The 27,970-nt window shown below is 41.5% G+C and overlaps 1 protein-coding gene across 1 annotated transcript; it reads right to left on the bottom strand.

Annotated features, from left to right (window-relative positions):
- Positions 1 to 332: 332 nt before the first annotated feature.
- Positions 333 to 27,125, bottom strand: nup210 (nucleoporin 210; the record flags this gene model as incomplete). Its single annotated transcript, XM_079226826.1, has 40 exons — positions 333 to 436; positions 1,496 to 1,573; positions 2,035 to 2,151; positions 2,669 to 2,873; positions 3,317 to 3,567; positions 5,400 to 5,546; positions 6,268 to 6,382; positions 7,101 to 7,237; positions 7,519 to 7,739; positions 8,744 to 8,919; positions 9,618 to 9,792; positions 9,885 to 9,976; positions 10,371 to 10,529; positions 10,804 to 10,935; positions 11,085 to 11,165; positions 11,252 to 11,431; positions 11,904 to 11,966; positions 12,062 to 12,197; positions 12,290 to 12,417; positions 12,633 to 12,761; positions 13,720 to 13,821; positions 14,342 to 14,446; positions 14,853 to 14,959; positions 15,222 to 15,414; positions 16,193 to 16,366; positions 17,030 to 17,248; positions 18,185 to 18,330; positions 19,001 to 19,199; positions 20,086 to 20,241; positions 20,464 to 20,601; positions 20,713 to 20,853; positions 21,321 to 21,427; positions 21,534 to 21,602; positions 22,073 to 22,231; positions 22,376 to 22,508; positions 22,886 to 23,036; positions 23,230 to 23,326; positions 23,975 to 24,106; positions 26,445 to 26,584; positions 26,965 to 27,125. The coding sequence occupies 40 exons, from the start codon at positions 27,123 to 27,125 to the stop codon at positions 333 to 335; spliced, it is 5,655 nt and encodes a 1,884-aa protein (XP_079082952.1).
- Between the last annotated feature and the right edge of the window lie 845 nt (positions 27,126 to 27,970).

Here is a 27,970-nt window from a genome sequence, read left to right as displayed (position 1 = left end):
GCTAAAACTAGTGGTTTCTTTTCTCCTTTCTCCAAAAGATGTCAGTTAATAAACAGAGCAGTTTTGTATAAAACCACAAACAAAGACGCAAATATAAATCTGTTTCCACACGTAAAAATATACAGACACACAAAAGAGGAGAAAATTCAGCTATTCGGAAAAAATTAAGTTCCTTCGCAGCATCCGCACCAAATTGCGAGTAGAACCGAGTGGAGCTGAGATTTCTGCAGTCACATCCCACAGCTGCACGGAGGGACAGAGGCACATTTATTATGCATCGATGGCCTGTGGTGGTCTGCTTTTGAAGAATAGAGACCAGACAGGGAGCTTCATCAGGACCTGTAGTTTGGAGAGTAGAGACGCGACCTGGGGCTGCTGTTCGGGGGCGTCCTCGGTATCGTGCGGTCGAAGGAATTATTTACCGGAGAGACCAAACCTGAAAAAGAGCCACAAATAACACCGTAAATAAGAGAGTCCGCAGCAGAACAGACCAGACAGAAGATAATATAAACAAGAAAGAAGTGGGGCGGTTAAGAATTAAAAAATAAATACCACTTCACGAAACCCTTTCACAGCCTAATTTGTATCGGCAGCATAGATCTCTCCTAAACATGCCGCAGCAGCACCGGCTGTAAATTGTGATATCAAACGTCGCCCCCGGCAGAGACAGCCACGATATACCCGAGAGACCCGGAGACTGATACGATGCTTTATTTTGGGTTTTTTTTAACATCTAAATGACAGAAAGTATCCTGGATGTTGCCAGATACCTCCATTATGTTTTATAATTAATTCTCATTGGAGCGTTGCAGCCGAGGTTGATTAAACTTCCTTCTTCACTGCTTTAAGAACTAAGAGAGATAGAGATCAAGTATTAAAACAACTATTAAACTCTTAGTTAGTTAGTGTATCCCTTTGAATGTATGCTTCAAGCCTTGCCACAGAAATATTTTTGGAACTGTTCATTTTGTCACGAGTACGTTCAAAGAAAACCCAAATATTACTCAAAGAAAAAGTGTATTTTCTTCTCATTTTTTTTTGGAGTGAGGTTGATTTTTCGGAGCTTTCGTACCGTGAATAAAAGACATATTCAAAAAGGGGCACTATAGCGTTGCATCACCATGGAAGCAAACATTATTACACCTTTCAACAAAGGCAGTGCAGACCCAATAATTCTGTTCTTACCTTTTCACAATAAAAGCCCAAAACGTATACACTAGGAAACTGTTTATCAAAAGGACAATCCAGTCAGAGCACTTCGCTAAAAACAAAGTAAAAAATAGCTTACAGCAGCTTCGACTTTACAACAATTGACCTGCCAGACGGCGCTCTGGGTCAATTAGATTCTGGTAGTTGGTTCTCTACTCGCGCAGATCTATTTGAAGTGTTCCAGCTGTCGCAAATTCACTTCGCTGCCGGTGTGAAAAGCCAAGCCCCCAGCGTGAGGGCCTCTAGTCTTCATGTGCTCAGCAGCGTCACAGTGACGGTGTCCTACCTGACTGGAGAGGCGATGTCCTCTGCATGAAGGCAGGTTGGACCGCTTGTTCCCTCGGGCTGAACACCGTGTGGAGGACTGCAGGGAATACACAAACACACACATTTAAAAACAAATCAGTGTCTGAACATCTCAGTTTAAAAACTCTTGGGAAATCACACAATTTCTTCACAACTTCTAGGTGCTTCAAAATGTGACCGCCATGGATGAACACAGATTTGTCATGTTATGACAACACTTCGTTCCTTTTGTCATGAAAGACAAGCGGACCATGCAATGTTGAAGGCATTCATTTTGAAATATATACGTACAAGAAATTACAGCATTTGTTTCAAATGCCATTCTTATAAGAGTGAAAACAATAATAACATAAATAAAGTGAAACCCAACAGCCTTATACACTCAAACTAATGCTAATAAACAAAGACCGACAAGAACAAAAGGAAAGAATGTTCCTCACGATCATACAAAACGACCCTGGTATTAAAACACTGTATTAATATTACTGTACTATTTCCAACAGTAGTGAGGTGACCCACCGATGATGATGATGGCTGTAGCGGCCAGCAGAGCGAACAGGGTGAAGAACATCATCTGGTAGCAGTTTATAAAGCTGTGCAGGGAGTGGAGGGAGTGGCCTCCCTCAGTGCGAACAACTAGAAGAGAGAAAGAGCAGAGAGAGAGAGAGAGAACGAGAGATATGAGAGAGAGAGATAACAAGCTGTCAAAACCTCTTCAAAGCACCGAGAACATATGACAGACTAAAATTCTCAAGTTATGACAACACATGTTGTTAGACTACAACTAATGTCGATATCTTTGCCAACGTAAAATAACTAAAAAGCAATTCTGAACGATTAATCGGGACAACAAACCATCTGAGAATCTAGGATTTTATACCATAGATGGAAGAATTGTGGGTAAAGATCCAGCCAGGCTGCATTGCTGGTGATGTAATGCCTTACAGTAACATTAGCTTGTCACCAGGAATTAATGATTTTAGGATTAAGCTACGTGGCTTCCATTCAGAGTCTTCTTCCTATTTAATTTTTTATGGTGACAGCTCCACTTCCTTCCTTTGACCGAACTGACACACTGCGTTTGCTTAAAGCAGCGTGACCTTGTGGCTGGGAGGTGCTGTGCCTCGTCAGTTGCACTGAGCGGGTATCTAACCTAGCTTGGCAGCGTTGGGATCAGCCACTTGAATCAAAGTGACTGGGATGACGATATTCTGGCCGCAAGAGACGCTGCCGATGGAAATGGAGGTAGAGACGGCCGCCTGAGGGTCCACCGCGCTGATCGTGTACTTTGAGAAACTGGGGAAGCCTTGGTGAACTTCCTTCTCTTGGACAGCAATGTTGGGAGAAGCAGACAAAACCTAAAAAAGGTGGGGAAAAGTGTTACATACATACATAATATACATACTTTGTTCTTAAAAAGGAAGTATATTCTAACAAGGGTCATGCTAAACTGTATAAAAGTAACACTTATCAATTGTTCTACAAGAAGAATGCATAGTGCACTCATTGTGCAATACTGTTATATTTGTATACCTTATGTTATATATTTTTTTATACTATTAGCATTTATAGCAATTTTGTAAAAAAAATTGATACTTAATTTAAAAAAAAAATTGTAACCTTACGTTTATTGTAATTCTGTGAGAAAGGAGGACTGAGAAACCATCTGTTATCTGTGCATATAACAATATCTTGAGAAGCATGTGTTTTTTTTAATGGTTATTGTCAAAATTCTGGGCTATGACATACCTAAAAACAATAAAGTGTTAAAAAAAAAAGAGAAGCATGTGTCTGGCCTGACCTCGGTGTTGGACAGGGCGGCGGCGGGGCCGTACACGATGAGCTCAGCCGACGGGTGCAGGTTGGAGAGCAGCAGCTCGCTCTGGTCGGCGTAGAGGCCCGGCTCGATGGGCAACCTGGCGCCCACTTGATCCCCAGAGAAGGCGCTGCCCTCCAGGCCGGCCCTCACCAGCAGGTTGGCCATGGACATGCTGAGCACACGCGTCCGTTGGTCCGACATTGGCTGCAAGGTTATGGAGCATGTGTAGGAGCCTGGGGCGAGAATTCAGAGAGGTAGACGTGATGATTTAAGATTCATTATTGATGTGTGCATTCGGATGGAAGAGATAAAAAGTCATAATTATGAGATTAAAAAGTCATGTGAGATAATAAAGTCATAATTATGAGATAAAAGTCAAAATTATGCAAGAAAGTCATAATTATGAGATTAAAAAGTAATATATGAGATAAGTCATAATTATGAGATAATAAAGTCAAAATTATGCAATAGTCAAAATTATGAGATTAAAAAGTAATATATGAGATAATAGTCATAATTATGAGATTAAAAAGGTTATACATGAGATAATAAAGTCATAATTATGAGATTAAAAAGTTATACATGAGATAATAAAGTCATAATTATGAGATAAATCAAAATTATACAATAAAGTCATAATTATGAGATTAAAAAGTCATATGAGATAATAAAGTCATAATTATGAGATAATAAAGTCATAATTATGAGATAATAAAGTTGAAATTATGAGATAATAAAGTCGAAATTATGAGATAAAGTCATAATTATGAGATAAAAAGTTATATATGAGATAATAAAGTCATAATTATGAGATAAAAAGTCATAATTACGAGACATCATCGTGCTCATTGTGCGGCCCACAGCAGCCTGTGTACTGTCCCCTAATAAACCACACAATGAGCACGATAACGTCTCGTAGCTTTCCTGCTTTTACCGGTAGCCTCCTTTGAGAAATACATGCTACATTAATAGCAACGCTATTATGTGTTGAGCTAAAACGTCAACAGTTACGTTTGCATGGTTAGACCGGCGAGGGGATGAGGAGACTTGTGAAGACAGCGCAGATAACAGGAAGGAGAAAAGCCAGCGTCACTGAAGTGCACTTACTATCTCATGATTTTGACTTTATTGTGCGGAAACAAGCTTCCATACATTTTGGGACAAGGAATATAAGGTAAAAAAAAAGGTCATAGAATGTGTAATAAGGGATGCAAATGATATCTCGTCCTCTTATTGTGCACTACCATGAACAGAAGAAATTAATAAAAAAAAAAACATACTTGAGAATGACTCTGGTTCTCACAGTGTGGGTCTCAAAAGGCACAAGATACGTAAAAGCAATATAGATTCCCTATCGGTTCTAATGTGTAAAACTGTCAGAGGGTCATTCCACAATCACATGCTCCCATTAGGAGCTCAGTGGGATCCAGCTCAGTGGTTACAGCCTTCTACACACACAGTGAATCCCATCAGAGATAAGCCAACAGCTGGGGCGAAGTCCCAAACCCCAAACACAATTAGAGCAATGCTCTCAGGCAACAGGGAGTCTCCTCAGTTCAATACATCACCTTTTATAGTCCCTGCTAAACTCATTCCATGGGCAATGCAGACATTGATTTTTGCCCTTGTAAATAGTGTTTTCTTGCCAGTAATGCAAGAGCGTACACATGAACGCGGCCAAGTTAGATTTCTAAGTAATTTTTATTTTGGAACGCTTCTGAAATTGGTAGAAAATGATGTGAATGTCAAAAAAAAAAAGATTGTTAAGAGAGGCTAAGATGTATTTTTCAACCAATACCTTTAAAGAAAAAGTACAGTTTGTGATTGAAATGTAAAAAAGGAAAAAAAAAAACAACACAAACTACAGGATTGAGTTCTGCTATGAGACTCAAGTCACATCGGTGCTGCAGGAATAAATAAAAGCCTAATGCACTGCATCTGAATATAATGACATGATTCAATACGGCCAAATGATGTGTAAATGCTCACAGACTTCATACGAATATAAAAGACTCACTGCTTCCTTTCACCATGAATCTCTGGTCTGAATTCAGAGCAGCCTTACCAACGCTGGAGTCAAAGCTGGTGTGTGTTTTGAAGACATCATTAGCGGGGAAGTCGATCGCATCACTGGTGAAGCTGAGATGGCAGCTGACAGAAGTTTCGGGCTGCAGCTGTGAAATCGCTTCAGTCTGGGCAGAGGAACAGGTTCCTGCATGGTAGAGCACACTGGCATGAGACACACACACACACACACACAGCCTCTGCTTCATTACAAACTGTGTTATCAAAGCAAAACAAGAGTTAGATGAAAAAATTAACACCTCTCTCATATCCGTGTGTGTTAAACATGAAGCTAGCCCACCGGTTAGCTTAGCACAAAGACTGGAGACGGGTGGAAACTGCTAGCCTGGCACTGTACAACAGTAACAAAATTCTCCGGCAATGCCTCTAAATGGTAAATGGTAATGGCTCCGTACTTGTATAGCGCTAAATCTCACTAATTAACACGTTGTATCTTGCTTGTTTAATCTTATGTGCCAGGCTACTTATTGGCTCTGAGCAGTTGCCCGGCAACCAGAGGACATGCAGGTCAGCGTTGAAAAATAAATCCACAGCATAACCATCATTAAAACTGTCATTTATCGATTTTCCACTTTGTTTTTTGTCCAGATCAAACAAACAAGATATGAGATGTTAAACACGGAGCTCTGGAGGATTTTGTCACCGTTGGACAGATACAGGCTTTTCCAGTCTTTGTGACAAGCTAAGCTAACACGCTGCAGCTTCTTATTTACGTTAAAGACTTAAAGATTCTTCCCACTTTTAATTATCAATTAACTCTCAGCAAGAAAAGCAAATTAGGTGAGTTTCCCAAAATGCTCAACTATTCTTTTAACCAACTTCCCCCTAAAACAGAGTCGGTGCCGTACCGATGAGGTTGGTTCCCGTCCCTCTGGTAGTGAGGAGGACTTTAGTTTCCTTGCCGATCCTGATGGGTGCAGCCTGCGCCGTGGCAGCCGTCTGCGTCGTTGCTTCTACTACGACCTACAGAACCATGCAGAGAAAGAAATGTGCGCTGGAATTAATCACAATATAACGTTCATCCACAACTAACTGTTTACATCCATCCCACCAGGCAGAGAAACTAAACCAATTAAAAACAGCAGAGTGTTTAATATGACATTACTGCTACCTCTATCCACATCTCCTCTGACACTGATTAAAAAACACACACACACACACACACCCCTTCATTCAGTTAATTTCGTTAGAATGCATGCAAGCAGCTTTCTGTCTAAGATAAAATACCTCGCATCAAATCACATCAATTCCCGTTCTGTGAATAGGAACGATTCATATTGAATAGCAGGTAACATTCAGCTCACGAGCCTGGAGGAGCACGACCAGAGCCAATGGATCCCTTCCACACTCCATCATGTATGAGAAGCGGTCATGTCATGCTCACACATTAGGCAGGAACATTACGTTAGTGAAAGGAGATGATGGATATGCTACTCATCTGTTGTCTTTCTGTTGTTATGATATATTGCCGAAGGATTGATGCACGAATGGAGAAGATGGGGGGAAAAATCCCGGAAGAACAGCGATGTCGAAAGTAGGCATAAAGAACCCAGATGTGTGTCCTGTTTGCGTAACTACGACACGTGTCTGATTCATCACAGTCATTGTGACGAAAAGGGAAACGATCCTTTAGTGAAGCATGGGCGGCTGAGATAGTGAGTCCTGCCTGCATGCAACATACCTCTCTGTATGTTTTCAAAACACCAGGTATCTCGTAGTACACAGAAACCGTCCCAGAGTCTCTGGCTACCGCTGCACCACTTTTAGGGTCCACCTGAAGGACGCCATTAGCTGAGGAGCTCCAAGTGCCATGACCCCCTGCAGAGAAGGGAAGAAATGTCCAGCTTTTGATATAAAGAATATTATATTTATATTATACACATATGCACACTTTGTTTAATCAAAACAGCTTATAATATGATCATCACAGCGAACAAATAAAATAACACTTGACTGCATTAAGACTGTGGAGGAACACAAAAGCTGACCATTATTAAAACTATTAAGATTCCAAATGTTTTGCTTGTGGTTCTTTCTGGTCAAAATTGTTAATTTCTCAACATTTACACAGTCGCTTAAAGAACATGTCGGCCTCTCACCCTCCGAGGTGGTTAACTGGGCAGAGAAGCAGACCACATCCCCCACCACCAGCCTGTGGGCCTCATCCGGGTGAATGGCGTTGCCGACAGGCAGTGGGACGTAGTCCGCCACGCCCACGTTTTCACTGTCCCACACGGCAAGAAGAGTGAGGCCGACATTGATCGTCCTCACGGTCAGCGTGTGGTTAGCGGGTCCAACGCCCACCTGCAGCAAATCATCTCTGCAGGACAGAACAGAGGTACAGGTTGAATTACTATTCATCAACCTATCCTGTCATACAATGTATTCACAGAAGTCAAAATGATAGGAAGTTATTGTAGTTCCAGGAACAAAGACTACAACGAATTTCTCTCCAACGTCCTACGGCCCGCCATTTATCTCCAGTTGGCCCTCCGTTCATCCCCTCGTACCTCGTTGGTCCAATATTTATTTGCAAACATTGATGACACGGTTGTTATTAGAAAGCTTGACAAACTGGGTAAAACTCGGCAAAAACTATTTGATATGCTAAAAAAACAAACATAGGAAAGCTTTGTTAAACAGTACATCAAATTCTTAGTTTAGTGGTGTTTTAGTACTGAATCTTCTTTCCTTTGAAAGAATACTTTACTTTTTGCCTCTTTTTCCAAAAGAATCTGATCTGAACAAATGGGGCCAAACTGCTTCCACCTCAGCAGTAAAATCCAATAGGCTCCTTGAAGAGTGGGATCTAATCACAGACCTGCACCTTTAGTCCCAGGACTACCGGCTCTTTACCGCTCCGACTTTTATACTTTTTACCCCAGAATTGTCCGTCAGCACCTGGAGAACTAGGTAATAGAATCAATTTACTGTGCAGACAGATGAGAGTCCCTCATCAGGGGGGCAGCAGTGCTCAGCCCTGTACAACACCCCTCCCATTAATGTAGCACCCACTCGGGTGGAAACGATATGAGGTTGAAGGAACAGCCCAGTAAATTAATGTGGTGAACTCCTCGTGCAGCCTGCCTGCTGCTTGTATTCTACAGATATTAATGCACATCGTCTGTGTATCATAGCACTGGATAAAGAGCATTGTTAATGCTGTTAGTTGTGGCCAACTTTGGAGCACTAAGCAAATATGCTAAACATATCCTCACTCATTGAGTCTCACCATTTATGAATGCATGAATTATGAAGGTTAATGACAGAAACATAGTGAGAAGTGTTAAAGAACCGATAGAGAGTGTGTGTGTGCTAACAGACCTGTTTGTGGAAAAGGTCAGGTGGGAGTTGGAGCTGTGGAGGGCTTCTCCCGTGCTGGCATGAAAGTGGACAGTGAAGGTGAGCACTATGCCCAGGGGCAAGGCTTTCAGGCTCTCCCTGGTGTGCGTGTAGAGCACTGGACTGGTACTGAAGCGCACATAGGACACAGGGACCACCTGAGGAATGAAGGGAAGAACCAGAGTCGCACTCGTTAACTGCAGGGACAACGTCAACTGCCATTTCGAGGGTCAGCACCACAGCTGCAACCAGACCTTAAGTAAGCCTAGTAACGTTATTTGTGTTCGTCAAATCAGAGGCTATGCAAGACAAATAATTGCTTAATACTATTCTCACAAAGCCTAAAACTATTGACTAGTGTCTATATGAATAAAGCTCATCTTTATTCGTTGTCTGCCATCATATTTTGTGTCTTTACAATGTAGTAAGTACAGTACAAAGATATTCTAATGAACCGTTTCTCAGACCACAAATCAGACAAGAAGTAGCGTTAGCTAGCTAGCGCACTCCTTATCCCTCAGCAGTTGGCAGACTCCTTCTATAGAGCTCCTATATCTTTGCTCGGGCAGAACATATTGGAAAGAATTGTCCTTTCACATTTAACCATTACTTAATAAAATAATTCAAATGCTAATAGAAATTGGAAGACTTCGATATAAAACTGCCAAACTAATTAAATCATAGACATACAAAAGATGTGAATGTCTCCTATATTAAGACAGGTTTCTCAAACTAATATTCTCAAAACATCTATTGATGTGTATTGTAATGTCTTTCCCTTTGAATACCCAGAAGACTCCGCTTTTTAAAAAGCTAAAATCTGAAACACGTTTCATGCAGTTGCTCTCAAACTGACCTTCAAAGCGAGGATGAGAGTTTGATTGAAACCAAAGGGCTCTTGGGAGGTGATCAGGAGAGAGGAGATGCCAGTGAGAGAGCCAGAGAACAGGAAGCCCTTATCATCCACTTGGGCGATAACAGCCTGGTCAGGGAAATCCAGAATCCGGTAAGAGAGCGCACCAACACCGTCCCTATTAGACATGGAGAAGCACAACGGCATCACGTTTATCTCAGTTATGCATGGGGTTCAGGTTATTTTGCGATGCAGGCACTTGTTACTCACCTGCTGGTTTGTAGTTTGAGGGCTGAGTTTGGAGCCATCAGCAACTCCCCAGCCTCTACTTGGGGATTAAGCATGTGGAGCTTGTCATAGACCTTGATCAAAGCAAAATGTTGAAACTTCAATTAAAAAGAGGGCTTTAATCATGCTTTGGTGTTTAGGGACACGAGACATGTCATAGTTTAATGCAGTTTGAAGCTGGATGCATTCGGCTCCAACTAATCTGCAGTCTTATCACTTCACAACTTCAGATACTCCAAAGCACAGCAGCTTGAGTGCTCTGCTGCCTTAAATGCCAGATTTTTCCTCTATAGGGAAAAGCTGCAGGGGGACATGGTCACGTTAAGCAACGCAGTCCATGAAAGTGGAATATCTGCAAATACTGTATTTATAATTCTGGTGCTCATGACACGGAGATACAATGTTTACAGCGATGCCTTTATTTGCCAGGTGTATCCCCACAAAGAGTTGTAGGCCGCAGTGCTGTACCTGGATCTGGATCTCATCCATGAGCTCCTGTAGATTCCCTAACAGCTGCCCAGCATGGGGGTCAGTAACTCTGAGCACCACCTTCAGCCCCGTGCGCCCTCTCGTTCTTCCAGTCACCGTCATGCCAAAGTTGTGCTCTGACTGGAGCTCCACGTTAGCCTGAAGGAGACGGGCAGCATTATGACGATGGCAAAAATAGCAGCAGCAAATCAAATAAAGAGGAACAGTGACGAGGAAGCAGGGACACGGCAGAGGCTGATGAGGAAAGCAGAGACCAGGCGGTGTATTTTTAAATCATAAAGCAATACCGGGACAGCACATCTTAAATTAATCTGATAAAAGGATCAAAAGGGACAACATGAGACAGAAATAGAAACGGTTCCGTGGCAGAAACTGCATGAGATATCAAATCAAACAATCCAGTGCAGAGTACCTCGATGTGTCTTGGCTGGACATCCAGAATGTCTCTCTTGGTGGTGGCCCAGGTGAAGGTGAGGCCAGGCACAGCATTGCCAAATGAGAAGGGTGTTTGACTATTAGTCAGACCCATCACATATACAGGCATCTAGAAGAGGAGAGGAGATGAATGAAGGCAGTCAGTAAGTACGACATTGCACATAGATATGCTACTTGTTTCCAAATGAATTGCAGTAATGAATTCGCGCTAATGCTTTGAGTTGGAGTCATTTTTATTTTTCTCCAAATAAACCATACCTGTGTCTTTGTCTTCATTCTTGTGATCGGTGCTCTGATTCGAATGGCCGTCAATCGCACAACCTCAACTTCTACTTGATCCTGTTAAGACAAATGGTGAGCTTTTTATTGTAAAATCTAAAGTGAGTGATATATTCGTCCACATTACTATTTATACACATATTCACCTGAGACACAACGACTAGTTTCCCGGTTTCCGCATCAACGGCTTGGACCAGTCCAGTCACCGTGACATTACCAATGGTGACACCCCTGACGTGGCCAATGCCATTAACGGAAGCTATTTCCTCATTGGAAATAGAGAAAATGATATTGGACTGAGGCTGCGGGCCACCCTCAGAGGTGATCTGTAAAGGAAAGCAGGAATGAAAAGAAGGGAGAGTTTGTGAGAAAGAGAACGGAAAAAGAATGAGCATGACTGATCCTGACACTGACAGTTAAGACAACAGCTTTCATCAATGCAAGGTCTGGTAATAATTTGCTAAAAGACGTTATCCTTTATGTATCAAAGCACTCAAGATTAGAAAATGGAAATCTGACATGAAAAATGTGCAGTGCATGTGTATTACTGAATGTTCAGCAATTAGGAGGCCTCTTGGATGGATGGTAAATGCTCTCAAATTAACACACGAGTTGAGGAAAATGAAAGGCGAGCTGGATGTTTAAACCAAGAGCTATTAGGCTAAAATCATCTTCCAGAAGATTCTTGGCAGAGGGATTTTTTTGGAAGATAAACCGAGAACCAGATGAACTCCTCTGGCAAGACGAACTGAGGCCAGCTGTTTCCAGACAAAGCTTAAGCAGTAATATTATACCTACTTGCATCATTGCTCCAATTAGCAGGGTCATTTTCCTTGGGATGAGTTTGAACGGTGGAAATACCTAGAAGTAAAAAGTAAAAAAAAAAAAGTGATATCACACATGCAAGAGTCAAACTTAGAACTGACATTTTAGAAGAACACACTAAATTATTATACCTCAATTTGCTGAGGTGCAGATGTAATTTTCCTCCCATTTTTATTCACTACAACAGCTGAAAGAGTGGTCTGACTAACAGCAACACCTTTCACCACGAAAACGGCTGAAACCATTTCATTGGGTTCCACTAAATGTCTGCAAAAAAATAAATAAGGATTTAGGATTGTACATGAAGCCTTGCAAGTTCCTACATCCTCAATCTAGACAACAAGTTTCACAATACTTACTTTAGAGAGACGATTGCAGAAGCTGCCTTGAGTTTAAGATTCATGAAACGAAAATAGCTGGCTGGGAAGGGCTTCTTATTATCGTCCAAGACTCTGACATACGCTTTCACAGATTTGCCAATCTCCACCTGTAATACAGATGAATGGCATCATCCATTTGGGAAATAGTCATTTTAGTTCACATGCAGGGCAAAGCTAATGATGCTAATTTAAGACAGATTTTTATGAAAATTGGGAAGGGATGTGCTCGAAGCAGACGACCACAGTGTTTAGACATTGTTGAGGCATTTTCAGAACGTGCGATACTGAGGATAGGGATCATCTAGTGAAGCTGGAAACTCACCTTGTCAACGACTCTCACGTAAACCTCCAAGATGTCGGAAACGTGCACTGTGGCCTTGGCAGGTGCTGGAAATGCTAGACAAAGGTCATGAACCATCACCGTCACCTCCCCTGGGTGGACGGGAGAGACCTGGATACACAAAGCAAATCAAAGTGATTATCCAACTCAGAATCTCAATTATCTGCAATCAATGGAGAATGTTTGAGAAGTGGTGTACTTTAACCCATAACTCCAACTGGTTTATACATTAAAGTACACCAGTATGCATTTGCTTAGGATGTTGCTCAATATCATAATTGAGTATTCCTGTGAACTAATCCCATCACAGTGTAGAGTTGCAAAAGGCCGGAAGTGTTGGAAGGTGGAAACATCAATATGGATTTCATTTATGGTAATTAACCGTGGGAATAAAATGGAAATGTAGGGGTTATTTGCTCAGGCTATATTTACCACGTCATGTGCATAATCCATGAATTTGCCAAATAAAACCATTACTTTAAACACGATTTGTATAGTAGATGGCTGCACACACGACATATATTGCAATCCTCTCTTGCTCTTCCTTCAGCTTCTTCACAATTACCGGTAAGGTGTTTTTGGGGGCTTATCTGAATTAAAAGGTATAAAGACAGAGGGGGTCGTGAACTGTACAGATTGTAAAACCCCTTGAGGAAATTTGTGATATCAGGCTATATAAATAAAAATGTCTTGACTAATCTGTCAAAACTAGCTAGTCAGCTAGTTAACTAATGGGGTAAAAGGTACTTTGGAAATTTGAGGGCTACAGTGTGGGCTGCGTGAAAACCTCTGGTTTAAAGTGAACTGATTAAAATATGTTTTACAATAAAGAATGAATAGAAATAGATCATTTCCAACTGCTAAATTAGCATCCAGCCACTTCCCACATGGCAACAGCTAAGAAAAAAAACTAGCCCTTGAAATATTTCCACCTCAATAAATCAAAAAGGTACCACTTTTTATTGAAACTGTGCAAAGAAAAAAAAAAAAACTCAGAAAATCCCAAGCTTGACAATCTTCCGGAAATTGACCAGAATTCTCACAACCCGATCCAGATGTTCCCTCTTACCTGCGCTGTTCCTTGGGCCTCCTGAAATACCACGTTCGCTATCCCTCTCACACTGGTATTGACAAAGAAGTGCCCTGATCCTTCTTGCAGGGCCAAGTTCGCCTGCAAAACAAAAACACAATAAATGCCTTGTGACATTATTTTAAGACTAAAATGATTACATATTGTTGGGATTATTATTCAGAAAAACCTCCCCAGTTCACCGTCATTTGTTTTTTCAGACAAGCTGGACTTGCATGAGACATCAAAGGAGACCCCTGACCACACTCACCTTTAAAATCCTCTTACACAGGTCACTAGCTGCTATTTAACCCCCACACCTACCGAGCACAGCTCCTATGTCACACAGGATTAGCAGGAGGCCCAGTGAGGGAGGAAGGATATAAGACTCCACCGTGCCCACAGCAATGATTACTAATGTTTGAACTCATTCAGTTGTTACCAGGGTGATTAAACACATTTCCATTTCTGTTCTGCTTGATTAAAAGAGTAAATAATATACTTTATGATGGAATATCAAAGGCAGCCATGAAAAGCCTATGTTTCTGTCAGTTTTTACGCTTGCAGGTGGAAAGAGGTGATACGTATGCGAGGCCACAGCATTGATCAATCGGTCCCTTACCCGAACATCTGGGTGGTTGTATATGGTAACTACGTCAGGAGAAACCTTCACATCTTCAACCAATAGCAGCTCCAGATTGGCGGAGACAGGGGTCAAGGTGCCATACTGTACAGAGGGAGGAGAGTTGAACATTAATTAGTGTTATAGTTGCAAATGTAAATATTCTACCATCATACAACACAGTATGCTGGTATTGTCAAATTCTGAAGTTAAAACTGTGTGTGAAAATGGAAAAAGGAAGTAAGCTGAAGCCAGAACAGAGTAAAAGAAGCTTAATCATCGCTTATAAAATAAAATAAATAAATACCCGGAATAGAGAATAACTGACTCCAAACCTCAAATTTATAGAAATGATCTCTTTCACAGTAAGATCTTCATTCAATCAAAATAAAACTCATCTGACTGAAAGCTACATTTTCATACATCAACAAAACGTTATACAGATATTTTGAGTAACGTTCAGCTGCTTCTGCTTTTTAGAGGAAATGCAAACTTAGTGGTTGACACTCACTGGATTGGGTACTTTGGCTGCCGCGAGATGTAAAACCTGGTAACCCAGAGCCGTCACCGTGAGGGCAGCGATGCCCGTTTGGTGATGGACAAGAACCGTCTGCCGCCCTGCAGGAACAAAACAGCAATTAAACAAACAATCCAAACTTTTTGTCATCACTAATCTTTAGAAACAGACTGCAAAAACAAACAAATATATTCCCAGTAAGTAAATGGATGTTTTCCGGTCTTCCTCCGCTGTCTTCGAAATGAAATCCTTGCCTCATTACTTTTCCAAATGTCGAAACAAAAGAGTTAAGTTGAGCCGACAACCCACTCTTTCTAAACACAAACCAACCAGAAAGGTTTACGGCGAGTCACAAAGCCTTACCGTGAAGTTTCATCTGTTTGTGCTCATCCTCGAACAGCTGCAGCTCCATGGGTAACGTGGGTTCAATACTGGCCAGCGACTCCATGCTCGATTCCCACAAAATGCTCAGAGAGCTGAAGTTGTCAAACTGCCTTCCTTGTTGATCAAAAGCAGCCAAATCCAAAATGGGATTGCGGTAATTTGAAACGGGTACCTAGGAAAAGGTAGTGTGATCAATTTATTTTCCAAACATTATGCTACCATTATTTAATCCTTTGAGTTAGGGATACTTTCTAATAATTTTACAGGAGCTTAAGTGTGTTAGCTTTTTTGAAGTTCTTTTGTAAGATCTTCAAATGCCAGGTATCTCTTTGTATAATTAAACTGACAAAAGACAATTATATAAATAGCATTTTACAAACAAAGGTACTTTACTTCAGTAATTTCAGTGTGAGCAGCCAGAAATGACCATTATTAAAAAAAAAATAAGTGCCGCTAAAAGGCCTTTACACGGCAAGGGCGTTTTTGTTCTTTTTGTGGGCGTAATAGCACGTCCCAATCATTTTTTCAAACTGTTGCTTTTGTCATTACTACTGACACATGCATGCACGCACGCTCCATAGTTCGAACCAAGAGAGCAAACTTTATTACTCATTTCAACATCGGCAAAGGCAGCACAGACCAGATCCACTCGTTCCGTAATTACCTTTCACAATAAAAGCCTTGGACATCTACTCTGCATAACTGTTTACTGGAGAGAACTCAAATTCACTCGCTAAAAGGTAGATTACAGTAGATTAGGCTTTATACAATAGGATCCTGGTAGTTGTTGCTCTCCTGTGCTAATCAATTTATTCTTTGACTGGTATGAATAGTTTTAATGCAAAATATTTGCAGGTGAGTAGTTTGCATTATCGTGTTCTTTATTCGTCGAAGGCCTTAAGGCAGCGAGGTGAAGCTAGTTGACCCCTGTGGAGGGACCACATACACACCACTTGTTTGTTCTGCTGCAGCAGCGGGCAGGTCAGGTCCACCTGTGGGTTGGAATAAACCGGGACCAGGGTGAGGCGAGACGGAAGGGCGCACACAAACTTGACCACTGCCAGCTCCACGGCAGGATAAGGGTTGGTCACACTGGCCGTGTTTCCCACCATCACCTCCAGCACCTGAAGAATAACAAAACGACAACTGAAGCGGACAAAAAAAATATACTACAGTTGCAACTATTGGGCGCAATCACAGTAAGGACACCAACCGGAATAACTATTGGTAATAGTTCAAATGCTAAAATATGCGAGTTTCCCTCCACACAGTAGTTCATGTACTATGAGAGAACAATATAATATACATTACTTAGTGAGTACCGAGTCATGATATCGTCAGTTTTATGTAATATTGCAACAGTTTTAGACATTTGTTTTTAAGTATCATGCCCAGAAAATAATTTTCATGGACTCTTTCAACGTCATTTATCATAATTGTGTACTTGATTATTGATTTGCCAATAACCAAACATTACAAACTATGGTTTGGTGACCCACCATATTTTTTTTTGCAATTTCTTTGTGTGCACACGACCCAGAAGGCTCGTGCTCCGTTATGGGAACTGGCAGGGCGTTTACCTCTGTTAATTAGGCTCAACTGGCACACCTGCAGGTTATGCAGGTTATACAATTTACGAGAACTATGGTGTTCATAATTATAACCCACATTTGAACAATTCCGTGGTTTAAGATCATGTCGTTAGGACAATTCTCATAAACAAATGTAAGAACAAACTTCAGAAGATGTTGGTGAATGAGGCCCAATGGGGTTTCAGTAGATCTCACCTGCTCTCCCAGAGCCCTGCAGGTTGCTCTGACCCACTGCTGGTTATAGTTGTGAGATGAAGGACTGATCAGAGTAAGGCTCACGCTGGCCTCATTCTCAGCTCTCAAGTTGCAGAAGAACTTTGAGGGCTCTAAAACCCAAGGCCGGGGCCCGCCCTCAAGCAGCATGTCTTTAGACGATCCCAGAGTCACCATGGCCACAGACACGGGGTCGATCGCCTGCCGAACAACATCATTATATTATGCAATGTTACAGCAGGACACTGCAAAGTGTCATGGAGGGACATTTTGAAAAACAAAGAGAATAATATCTTAATAACAAAACAAAAAGCAAGTATTTATGTACATCAGCTTGGCCATTCTAGTGCTAGAAGGAACTTAACTGGGGAAATGCTAAGCTGAAATCCAAAGTATTTCATAGAAAACAAATTGGGTCAACCTTGAGCTGCCAAGTGCAAAACAAGTGAAGAAACTAAAATGTCTGCACCATTTTGAAGAATAATACTTAATCCTATGATAAAAACATGACTTCAACAGTGGTGCATCAAACATGCTACTGTACTGATAACCTGAATATAAGCAAACCACAGATACGGGAGGATCATAAGGGACAGAATGCTTTATGATAGAAAATGTGGTCACCTGATCATAATACATGTCATCAGTACTCCACAACAGTTGAAGTAATTTTCATCAGTGCAGTACTGAAGCCCAGGTGTAAAAAAAACAAATCAGTGGAGCAAGTGTATAATGCTTAATTAAAATGCAAAGAGGAAACCCAGGAGGAGAAGATTTTTTTTAATACCCGCTGATCATCACATTTCTGCCTTGATTGTAAGGAGTGTGTGTGTGTATGAATGTGCTCGCGTGCGCACGAGTGAGTTTGTTTCTTTCAAAGACAAACAACTAATTGGTGCTTTGAGGTGAGTTGAAAGAAAAAAAAAGAAAAATCATAACAAAGACTTCAGGTAAAGTTTTAGATAATTACACCCTGCAGATTGAAAAAATAAATGCAAAAAGGATTTTATTGAACAAACAACAAAAATGAAATTCATTCTGGAGGCCTCAAGAAATATGCATTAAGGGGGCAAAAATGATTTGTCTCAAAAGTTCAAGATGAGCAAAACCCTGGAAGGAATACACTGTTGGACTCACTCTGAGAGGAAGATAGGCAGCAACGGTGATCTTGACACTGAGGTGGACGTTGCCGTGGGTGTAGCTCACAGTAAGTATGGTGTAGCCGGGAGCCAGGGCCTTGGCTCTCACCCCGCTGCAGCGCTCCTGGCCTGGAGCCAGCCTCCCTGGATCACCACAATGAGGGTTGGAGGAAGCCAAAGAGTAAGCAAGAATGCATAATGACAACGTACAAATAGTTCCAATTGTTCACCCAGGTGTACTCATTTATCTCCCCTTCTTAAAACCACACTGGAGTACAGAGCGGTCTCTGTAGGTCCCAGCCCACTCGTCTGATGAATAATACAAGATAGTTCTCGCGAACAAAAGAACTTTGAAAGAGATAAATGTTGCAACGGCCATCTGAAAGCCATACAAATATTACAACTCAGAGTTGAAGACACACAAGATGTTTTGGGTAACCAATCAATACAGATTTGTCTACAGGAGAAAATACTTTTGGATTGAGTATTTCTGCAATTCTTCCTTCCATAATGTGAAACTGCATTTCAAGGTTTGCAGTAAACATTTTCAGCAGAAGGAAGTCTGCAACATAATTACCTTCCTCATATAAGCCCACAACACATGCATGTTCAATTAGCCAGTCGTGATGAGTCATAACGCACATTGACTAACACTAAACAGAGTGATCAATGAAAGAGCCCCTTGAATGAGCGTCCATGGTTAGTGACCGTAACTGATTCACCCTCGATATGTGATGACAGTAGACCAGCTGCTGCACAAGAAAATTTTGGGTTCATGAAAAGGTTGTTGCATCACAACATCACCCGGGCTCACCGTCTAGTAGCTGGAAGACGCCGTGGTTCTCCTCCTCAACCTGCAGGTCAAATTGGGAGCAGTCGCTCAACATGACCCGCTCGTTCTCCACCTCCTCCAGGAGGCCGAAGATCCTGAGGGGCAGATCCAGAACCAGGCCCACCCTGGCCTCTACTGGGCAAGGAGCAAAGTCCATGTCCACGGGCTCAACCACATACACCTGAGGGGAAGAAACGGGGCCGAGAAGGTGGAAAAGAGTCTTATATTGAGATTGATCGTAAACTGTGGTGTACTTTTATGGCGGCACAATTAAGTTAGATAATTACGTGTCACGTTTTTATGTTTAAATGATTAATAATAATGCACTCCAAAGATAATGTATTATACATTGTGATTTCAATTTGCTTGAATGACACAGCCTTTAATCAAAATTAATGATGGAGGAAGTAGAGCAATCAGCTTTGGGGAAAAAATTGCAGTCACAACTACGGTGATATATATAATGGACCAAAAGGTGGAGAGTTGTTCAGGTGTTCCTGAATTTCGAACATTAAAATTGTTTTGTTTTGTAAACTTATGTTGCTTTAACACACACACACACACACACACACACACACACACACACACACACACACACACACACACACACACACACACACACACACACACACACACACACACACACACACACACACACACACACACACACACCAAACAAGAGAGGCTTAAGTTGCCACAATATGCAAGTCAATAGTATATAGCTTTAGCAAAAGATACCTAAAGACTTAATCTCCTTAAATCTCTTGGACCTATTTTTGTAGTAATCACGTTGAGAGTTTGAATATGTGATCTTAAATATTTCTAAGTGGGTTTTTTAATGGAGTGAATATGACATTATCTGCTTCTACTTTGACGTAAACACTTTACTCAAAGAAAGTGAAAATGCTGCGCGTTAAGGTGCTGAAGTGCAGTTTTGTTTCCTGTAAGTTAGATACTATAAAACTGATAAAACCAGTGATTAAAGTAATCAGAATTATGATTATGTGCCGTAACTGCCATATACATTTTTAACAGGTGTGTTGTTTCAGAACGTGTGGTCCACTTACCTTCATCTGGCCAAACTGCAGTGAGTTGCGTAGATCGTGAGCATAAAGGACACTGACGCCGATGTCACTCACTGTTGTCATCACTCCTTTCACGGTCACTGTGGCCACAGCTGTGTTGGAGGACGACCAGCTGAAATTTCCACTCCCTCCTGTCGCCTGCAACGGGAAATACAAGTCATCACATGCACTAGAATTACACCTCTCAGTGGTAAAACAACAAACAAACAAAAAAACATTAATGTGAGGCTTTTGGGCAAAGTATGAATAAGAATAGCTAAAAACCCATTCAAAAAAGGTGTTATATGCTCCACACGTATGCCAAAGGGCAGATTAAACCATTCGTGCAGCAAGTTTTTCATTCTGAAAAGGAATAATTACCTGTATTGTGTACTGATAGGCTCCAACCTTGGGTTGCCATGGAAATGTCAGGATACTGGGACAAAGAACTATAGGGTGATAGATTTCGACATCCTGTTCATTGTGGACTGGGTTGGCGAGTGCATGGGTTCTTCCAGTCTGAAACAGAACAGAGACCACAGGAAACCATCAAGCTCATCTACTGAAGCAGAAGAAATGTGGCAGGAGGTAAATGCAAATATGGTGCTGCAGCTAATTTAGTAAACTCACTTTATCCACAACAGCTTTTAGGGTTGCATCAATCAGAGTGAGGCCTTCTTTGAGTGCTTTGACACGATGATACGATCCATTCAGAGAAGACTCCAGGAGCTGCAGATACTCGGAGGGGAAATCAGTGTCGATGCGGATATCCTGCAAAATCAACCACACGCAGATAGTTAAACTACCTTTCTTTGCATGACTCCACATAGAAACAGGGTTTCAAAGTTTTTACAGACTCAGGAGTTAATTATGAATGTCTGTCAAGATTTTGATTTGTTGCTACTTCAATGATGACAGTTCTCTTATCACTGGTCTGAAATATCAGCTCATAAAACTGTTGGAGGACGGAGGAAGGCTCAAAGGGCACTAAATCTCTCTTTTGCTAATACGCATCACATGTGTTTGGGTTTCAAAGACGACCACTTTTGTTTTCCACGACAGGAAAAACAGTTGTATATCTGCAACAAATATTAAATTCTGTTACCTGCAAATAATTAATGATGAAATGTGAATTTTTTTTTTTTATTGACAGCAGCCTTTTTGTCAGATGACTATACAGTAGATATATACATTCAATTATTTAATACACAACAGTGACCTAACTGAAGCACACTTACATCAGAGAGGTAGATTTTGTGGCTGGATTTATCAAAGACTTCGATGTGGACGGTATAAACTCTGCCCGTCTCCAGAACCCAGCTGTCTCCTGGATGGATTTTAAAACCTAAACAAATTTAAATGAAATCAGCGGTTAGCCATATTTTTCTTTAAATATACACGCTATACAATTTCTTTCATCATGTTTTCGATAGTGAGAGACAGGAACAGACCGAGGTAGCCCGGTTCAACCACATGCAGCGTGCTGTTGGGCAGGCGAGACACTCCTTGCATTCGAAGGCCTAAAGAGGAGCTGCTGAGGAAAGGTGACATTGACAATGACCGCTCGAAACTTCTTGATTTTTGCCAAATGCAGAATAGTACTTCTCCACTTCCACACAGATAAAAACCAAGACTGGGAGGACCCCGTATTTTATTTATTTTTTAATACTACATGGTGAAACATGCATTGCAGACCTCTGTCTTCTCTTTCTGGCAGTGAGGATAATTACAAAAAAACTGTCGACGTTCTTTTTGTATGCCGACCAGCTGCTCACACAGCTCCAAAAAATGTAACTAAATTAAACTAAATAAGCTGTTTTTAGCACAAAAAAATATATAATAAACCTGGCAAAGTAAAGCAAAGTAGTTGCACTCCTGCTCCCAAAACAGAAGTAAGATTACAAAATGAGGAAGCCCCCTGGTTCGGGCAGAGGACAAGGTGAATACCATTATAATAGCAGCCACAGAGAGCGACTTGTTAGAAGGATACTCTTGTGATCCAGCACCACGTTCATGTGTCCAAGTTGAATGGCTGTAACTGTGGAGGTGCTTTGATCCAGACTGGCCACGGCAATGTCTGGGTTTCCATTAGTGCCAATCGCACTGTCCTGAACGTGCAGTTCATACTGATCGCAAGGCATGGAGAGCTCTGGACAAACACAACACAGGAATTAAAGTGATGCTTGAATGTGACGAGCTGCGAGTTTGCTAACTACAGCTTCAGAAACGGTACGGTAGCTATTGTAAAAGTAAAATAAAAAAGGATTTAACTCCTCACTAAACGGAGTCAGACCTGTGATCGTGCCCTGCCGTATCTTCAGGACTTTGTACCGGATGGAGGTTCCCGCCATCAAGTAGACATCGTAGGCAGGACTCAGCAGGATGTTCTCTAAAATCAAGAGTCGAACTTCCGCGGCACCCACATCCTGTGTGGCACATTCACCATAGTTACAGAACAACACAGCTTCAGCTTCCCGCCTAAACAAACCAGATCACACTGGCTGCAGTGTTCAAAAATATATATGCACACAAATTAAACCTAAACGTCAAGTGGCTCTTGGTTATGTTTTCAATATTCTATACATCCTTACTGAAAATAACTTTTTCTTTGTTGGACAATATCTTGTTGAGATAATCAGGTAAAAGGTTAGCTACGAATTCTTTGACAAGACACAAATAACTGCAACTACTGCCGTGACCTCATCCATAGGGCAGGAAGGACTTTCGCTAAACATCCGCATCTCAGTACATCATTTAAACTTAGCACTGGCATCAACAGTCAAGCAATGTATCTTTTGCTTACCTTATACAATGACTCTTCTATTTTGGCCTTCAGTTTAGCATGTCCTGTTTTCTGTCCTGACACCAAAATGATATCGCCTTGTTTCCCAACACGCTCCATTTCAGATATGTATCCAGGGGGTGTGTAAGTGGACTCTGAGAATTTAAGTACCCTTGAGTAGAGAAAAGAGAAAATACGTTTGAGACTCAACTGAGTGCATCACCTTGCTTCAAAACTCAAAACTGATTACATTTCAGATGAGGTGTAGCAAAGAAGTAAAAATGTATCATCACACTACTTTGGTATTTATCAGATGTTCAATTCTCAGTGGAGTTTGAATGCAGTATGAACACAGGGGAGCCTACCGTAATGCTTTGTAAGAGTCAGATAATCCATTCACATCTACATCTTTCACTAAGGTCCAGTCAAACACCAGACCAGCAAGGCTGCTGAAGGTGTTTCCTGCAACAGAACAAGAGTCAGACCTGATTTTCTTTAACTCACAACTTTAAATCCAAAGCACATGGCTATGTGAGTTTTGGTGAGGAGCAGAAGGTATTTGCTTATACCTTTCCACTTGTGTTATACGACTGAGGTCGGTATACTTGAATGTATAATAGATCGGAGCGCAATTGTCTGAGAGCTCCCGGCAGTCGAATTAGCTGCAACTAAACCAAGAGGCATTTCATTTAAGGATACTTGTCGTCCTTCTGCAATCTACTCCATCTGAAGAATCCCAAATGCACTTTTGGGCCAAAGCAAACTAAAACAAAACCCCAGGCCCTGGAGCCATCATCAGAAAGAATCAGGCTGTAGCTGCAGCTCATTAAACTAAGTGTGTCTGCCTTAAATGGAACCAGTCGTACAGAACAAAACGCAGCCACCTCACAGTAGCAGCCTGAGGGAAAATGCAGCCGAGAGCCATCTCAGTCATGTCTCAGAGCAAATAAACAATACAGCATGGACTTGCTATATTACTCCATTTTCAAATTGTAACATAGCAGAGATTGATGTACATTATTCTAAATCGCCTTAAGGTGATATCTATCAATAAAACCAGCAGCAAATAATGACAATCACTTTGTTCGGTGATGAGTCAGTATATGTCACCTTCAGAGTCCAGTGCATGAATTTTGAGTGCCAGTGGTGAGTCCTCAAGATGTAGCTCTCTGGTGGTCGACACGATCTGGATATCACTGATGACGTCGACAATGGCGTCACACCGCAGTATATGTCCTGTAACTGCAAATGAATGAGAGGGGAGAGAGAGACAAAGCGTCACATACAGAGAACATACTGTACTACAATATTGCACTTTCACCAAACCGGGTGATAAAGTAATTCTTGTTGAGGCACAAAGCATACAAATGTACCTTCTAACTTAAACACATACTCAGCAGAAAGTGATAGATTTAACCTTTTTGAAAACCAACCTATTTTTAGGCCCTTTCTTCGAAAATTGCATACCCAAACTAAAAAGGGTGCATCTCTGCAACCATTAGGGCCATTTGTTATAATAAAAGGCTACACATGTGAGATTTTTACATGTGTAAAATTTGCATTGGGGCACATTTGCGCACATCTGGGACATTCACATTTTCTCATGTATCAAACCATATATGTCACTTGTATATTACTCATGGTGTCCAATACATCCAAGTACAGCAGTGTTTTCATAAGATAAGCTATGATTTAACAGGTTTATATAGCAATCGCTCAGTTTTAGGGGGGGAGGGGGAATTGGTTTTAGCATTCTCTGCTTCGCACACAATGCTCCACAGTTAACAGTCAAATGTGTGGCTTTCCTGGTCTGCTAAATGGGCTGTTGCATGAGTGATAAGATTATATCAAATAACATTTTTGAAAACCATAAACCGGTGGAGCGAGTCCAGCCACATTCAAAGTCAGTGATTAGGGTCTGAACAGATAGTCTGACTGTCTTTGTTCACAAAGATGTATTTAACATACATACATACATACATACATGTTAAATGTCTCTTTGTCATGTATGGCCAGGCCAATGTGTCTGATTTTCCTGATTCCAAAGCAAATGCTCACAACTGACAGTCATCGATGACTGGCCAACAGAGGACATACAGCATTACACAATAGACAGGAAGGAAGTATGAAGAAAAAAGTGTTGTGCAACAGAATGACCATTGGACTTGCTACTCTGAAGGGAATAGAGCACAGACAAATATCACACAAAAGACTTAAATGTTGTACCATGTCCATTAGCTATACCTACAGTACTCCTCGCTTTAAGAAATCCTTTATTATGTTTTCTTGTAAAACCAGAAAGATGATGCTGCTAAGCATGCTTCCTCATGGCCTTCACTTTCATCCCGACTACACACAGACAAAGTTTTTCACTGAATCTTAAACGGGTGTGAAGCTATTGCGTTGACAAAATCTGTCTACCGCCACACAGAGATACATATAAGCACCTGACAAAGTACTCAAAACGATGTCTGTGGTACCCACTGCCTGCTACAGTGGGTTTCCCCAGGACCACATGCCATGATGCAACACACCAGCCACACGCTGCAAGGTACTCCGTAGTGATCGTTTACTCAGCCCATAAAAATATGATTAAGAAAATTGTATTGATACCAATAAAAGTGCACGATTGACCGCTGCATTTTTCAGAGAGCAAATCAACTGAGCAATGTGCACTCTCAGCACATTAAAAACACAAAAATCTGAACATCAAAATGATTTCCAGTGTATTTCCACATAGGGATCTAGCATATGCACGTCTGGAAATATTGATGTCATCCTCTAAGTAACAGATCTACATCCCTGTGAACTATTTACATGTTCCAAAGGAATTCCCAAAATGTACCAATGGACCAAATATGCACAAATTCATTTTCTAACCCTCGAGTTAGCTACTTTTTTTTTTTACATTTCATTTAGCTGACGCTTTTATCCAAAGCGACTTGCAATAAAAGCATTCAACCATGAGTACAAAGCACAATTTTTTCAAGAAAGCCAAATTACAAAGTGCTATAAGTAAGTGCTACTTTCTTTATTCAATGTATAGTTGGAAAACGTGTTTTTAGTTTGCAGCGGAAGATGTAGAGTCTTTAAGGAGCCAGGACACAAAACAGTCGTAACCTTGTTGAGAGTTTAGCTCGCAGTGACGGAGCTACAAGCCGATTGAAAAAGAAATGAAAGAAATAGAAATGATCCTTGAAATTCTTCTCTGTATTTGACCCATCCTTGCTAGGGGAGAGGTGGGCTGGGAGGTGGGCTGCCCTGAGGGGCGCCCGGGGAGCACCTAGGAGTTGAGCTCAGGGACATTTCGACAATGGGGGGACTGGGGATCCAGCCGGCTACCTTGCGGCTACGGGACGAGCACTCATCCCCCTGAGCTACAGCCGCCAAAGCCGAGTGGAGTGAAAGGGCTGGCGTGTACGGTTTTACCATGTCTTGGATGTAGACAGGACCTAAAATGTTCGCACCCCGGTACGCAAATAACAATGTTTTGAAGCGTATGCGGGCAGCCACTGGAAAACTAGTAAAGAGAGCGGAGGAGCGGAGTAGTGTGGGTTTTTTAAAGCAACCATGTATTTACCAACATCTTCGGCCAGAATGATGCTGGTCAGTCTGGAGGGATGGGTGGAGAGAGCCTGGAGAACAGCTCTCTGGGAGCAGCCTCTGCTGCTCTCCTCATCCACAGCCTGGATGCTTGCTACCTCTGGTCTGGTGGAAGACCTGGAATGAATAAGACCAGAAAAAATAAAGTAAGAAAAAGAAAAATAGGTCATGTGCATAAGTAGAGTAGCCATTTATTAGTAAATCACTAAAACATTAGAGGTTGAATAACATGTTCATACTTTTGGGGGTTGCAGAATTACTGTAATTAAAAGGAGAAATTTTGAAAAATCTATGTTTACTTCAAAAGGACCACACTGCTTTATGACACAGACACACACACATGGTCATGATCTGACTACTATGTGTAGTACCGGTACACTTTTAAGTCGGCCATGTGGCCTCACATGCTCCAATGCAATCTGATACTCCCGCACAAACCAGTGCCCTCAGCTCACCCCACCAGTCTAACTAGGCTGACTCCAGTTCGGTCCACTCACCATCTGTAGCAACCTTCAGTAGCTTCCAACGTAAAGTTAATTCTCGTACTTGTGGTGAGCGGTAGCAACACTTTGGGAATATTGAGTTTCGAGGAGCCGTTAACTCGAACGGCGGATACAGATAACAGAAAAGCCAACGCGAATAGTTTCGGCGAAATCATTTCCGTTTCAGAGATTTTATTGGCAAGAATGAATGAACGCTAAGTTTCTTTCCTAACTAGCTTAAAACGTCTCCGTCCTCATTGAGCTAGTTATGTGTGAAGAGGCTCCGGGGTCGTGGCTCTGAGGCGGACGTTGGAGTGAGCAAACATCGCCACTGAAGCGGTTTCAGTTAGTGTCAGTTGATAACACGCACATGACGGTAACGGTTAAGCTAACGTTACAATGACACGCAGTCCTCCGGTTCGGCTCCGTCGCTTTGTTTATCCTCGATAATTTAAAATAAAGCGCCCACCATTTTCTTTTTTTAAGTCCCCAGTTTGATAGTACTGTAAATAGTTAGCAAACAATAACTTAAACACGGGTACATGCAAATACCCGCCATTAACAATAAATGGACTTTATAGCGTGCATGCCGGGAGTGAGTAAACGTCATAGATACAAGAGTGGGCAACGCGGAGGATGACGCGCTTTCTTAAAGGTACAGTGTGTGTTTTGAAATTAATTGAATTGAATGGATATTGAAATTAATGGAAGCATCCCACACTGCAATTTCGGATGACCAAAAAGTCCAGGAAAGCGGACCCCAGAGGAAAGCCCCTTGTTTAAAGTGTATTAATTGCACTATTTTTTATAGGTAGATAGGTAGATACTTCATTCATCCCTAGGGGGACATTTGTTTGTGGCAAGGCAAGTTTATTTGTATAGCACATTTCAACAACAAGGCGATTCAAAGTGCTTCACATAAAACCATTAAAAGCATCAAAACATAATGCAGATTTGGCAGCCGCAAGCAAAGTCACATAGGAGACATCAAATATTAAGTATGAAAAATACTCAATATATA

The sequence above is a fragment of the Taurulus bubalis genome (assembly GCF_910589615.1).
Source record: "Taurulus bubalis genome assembly, chromosome: 11".
Lineage (NCBI taxonomy): Eukaryota > Metazoa > Chordata > Actinopteri > Perciformes > Cottidae > Taurulus > Taurulus bubalis.
Note: the sequence above shows the minus strand (reverse complement) of the source record. Positions and strands in the feature narration are given on the sequence as shown.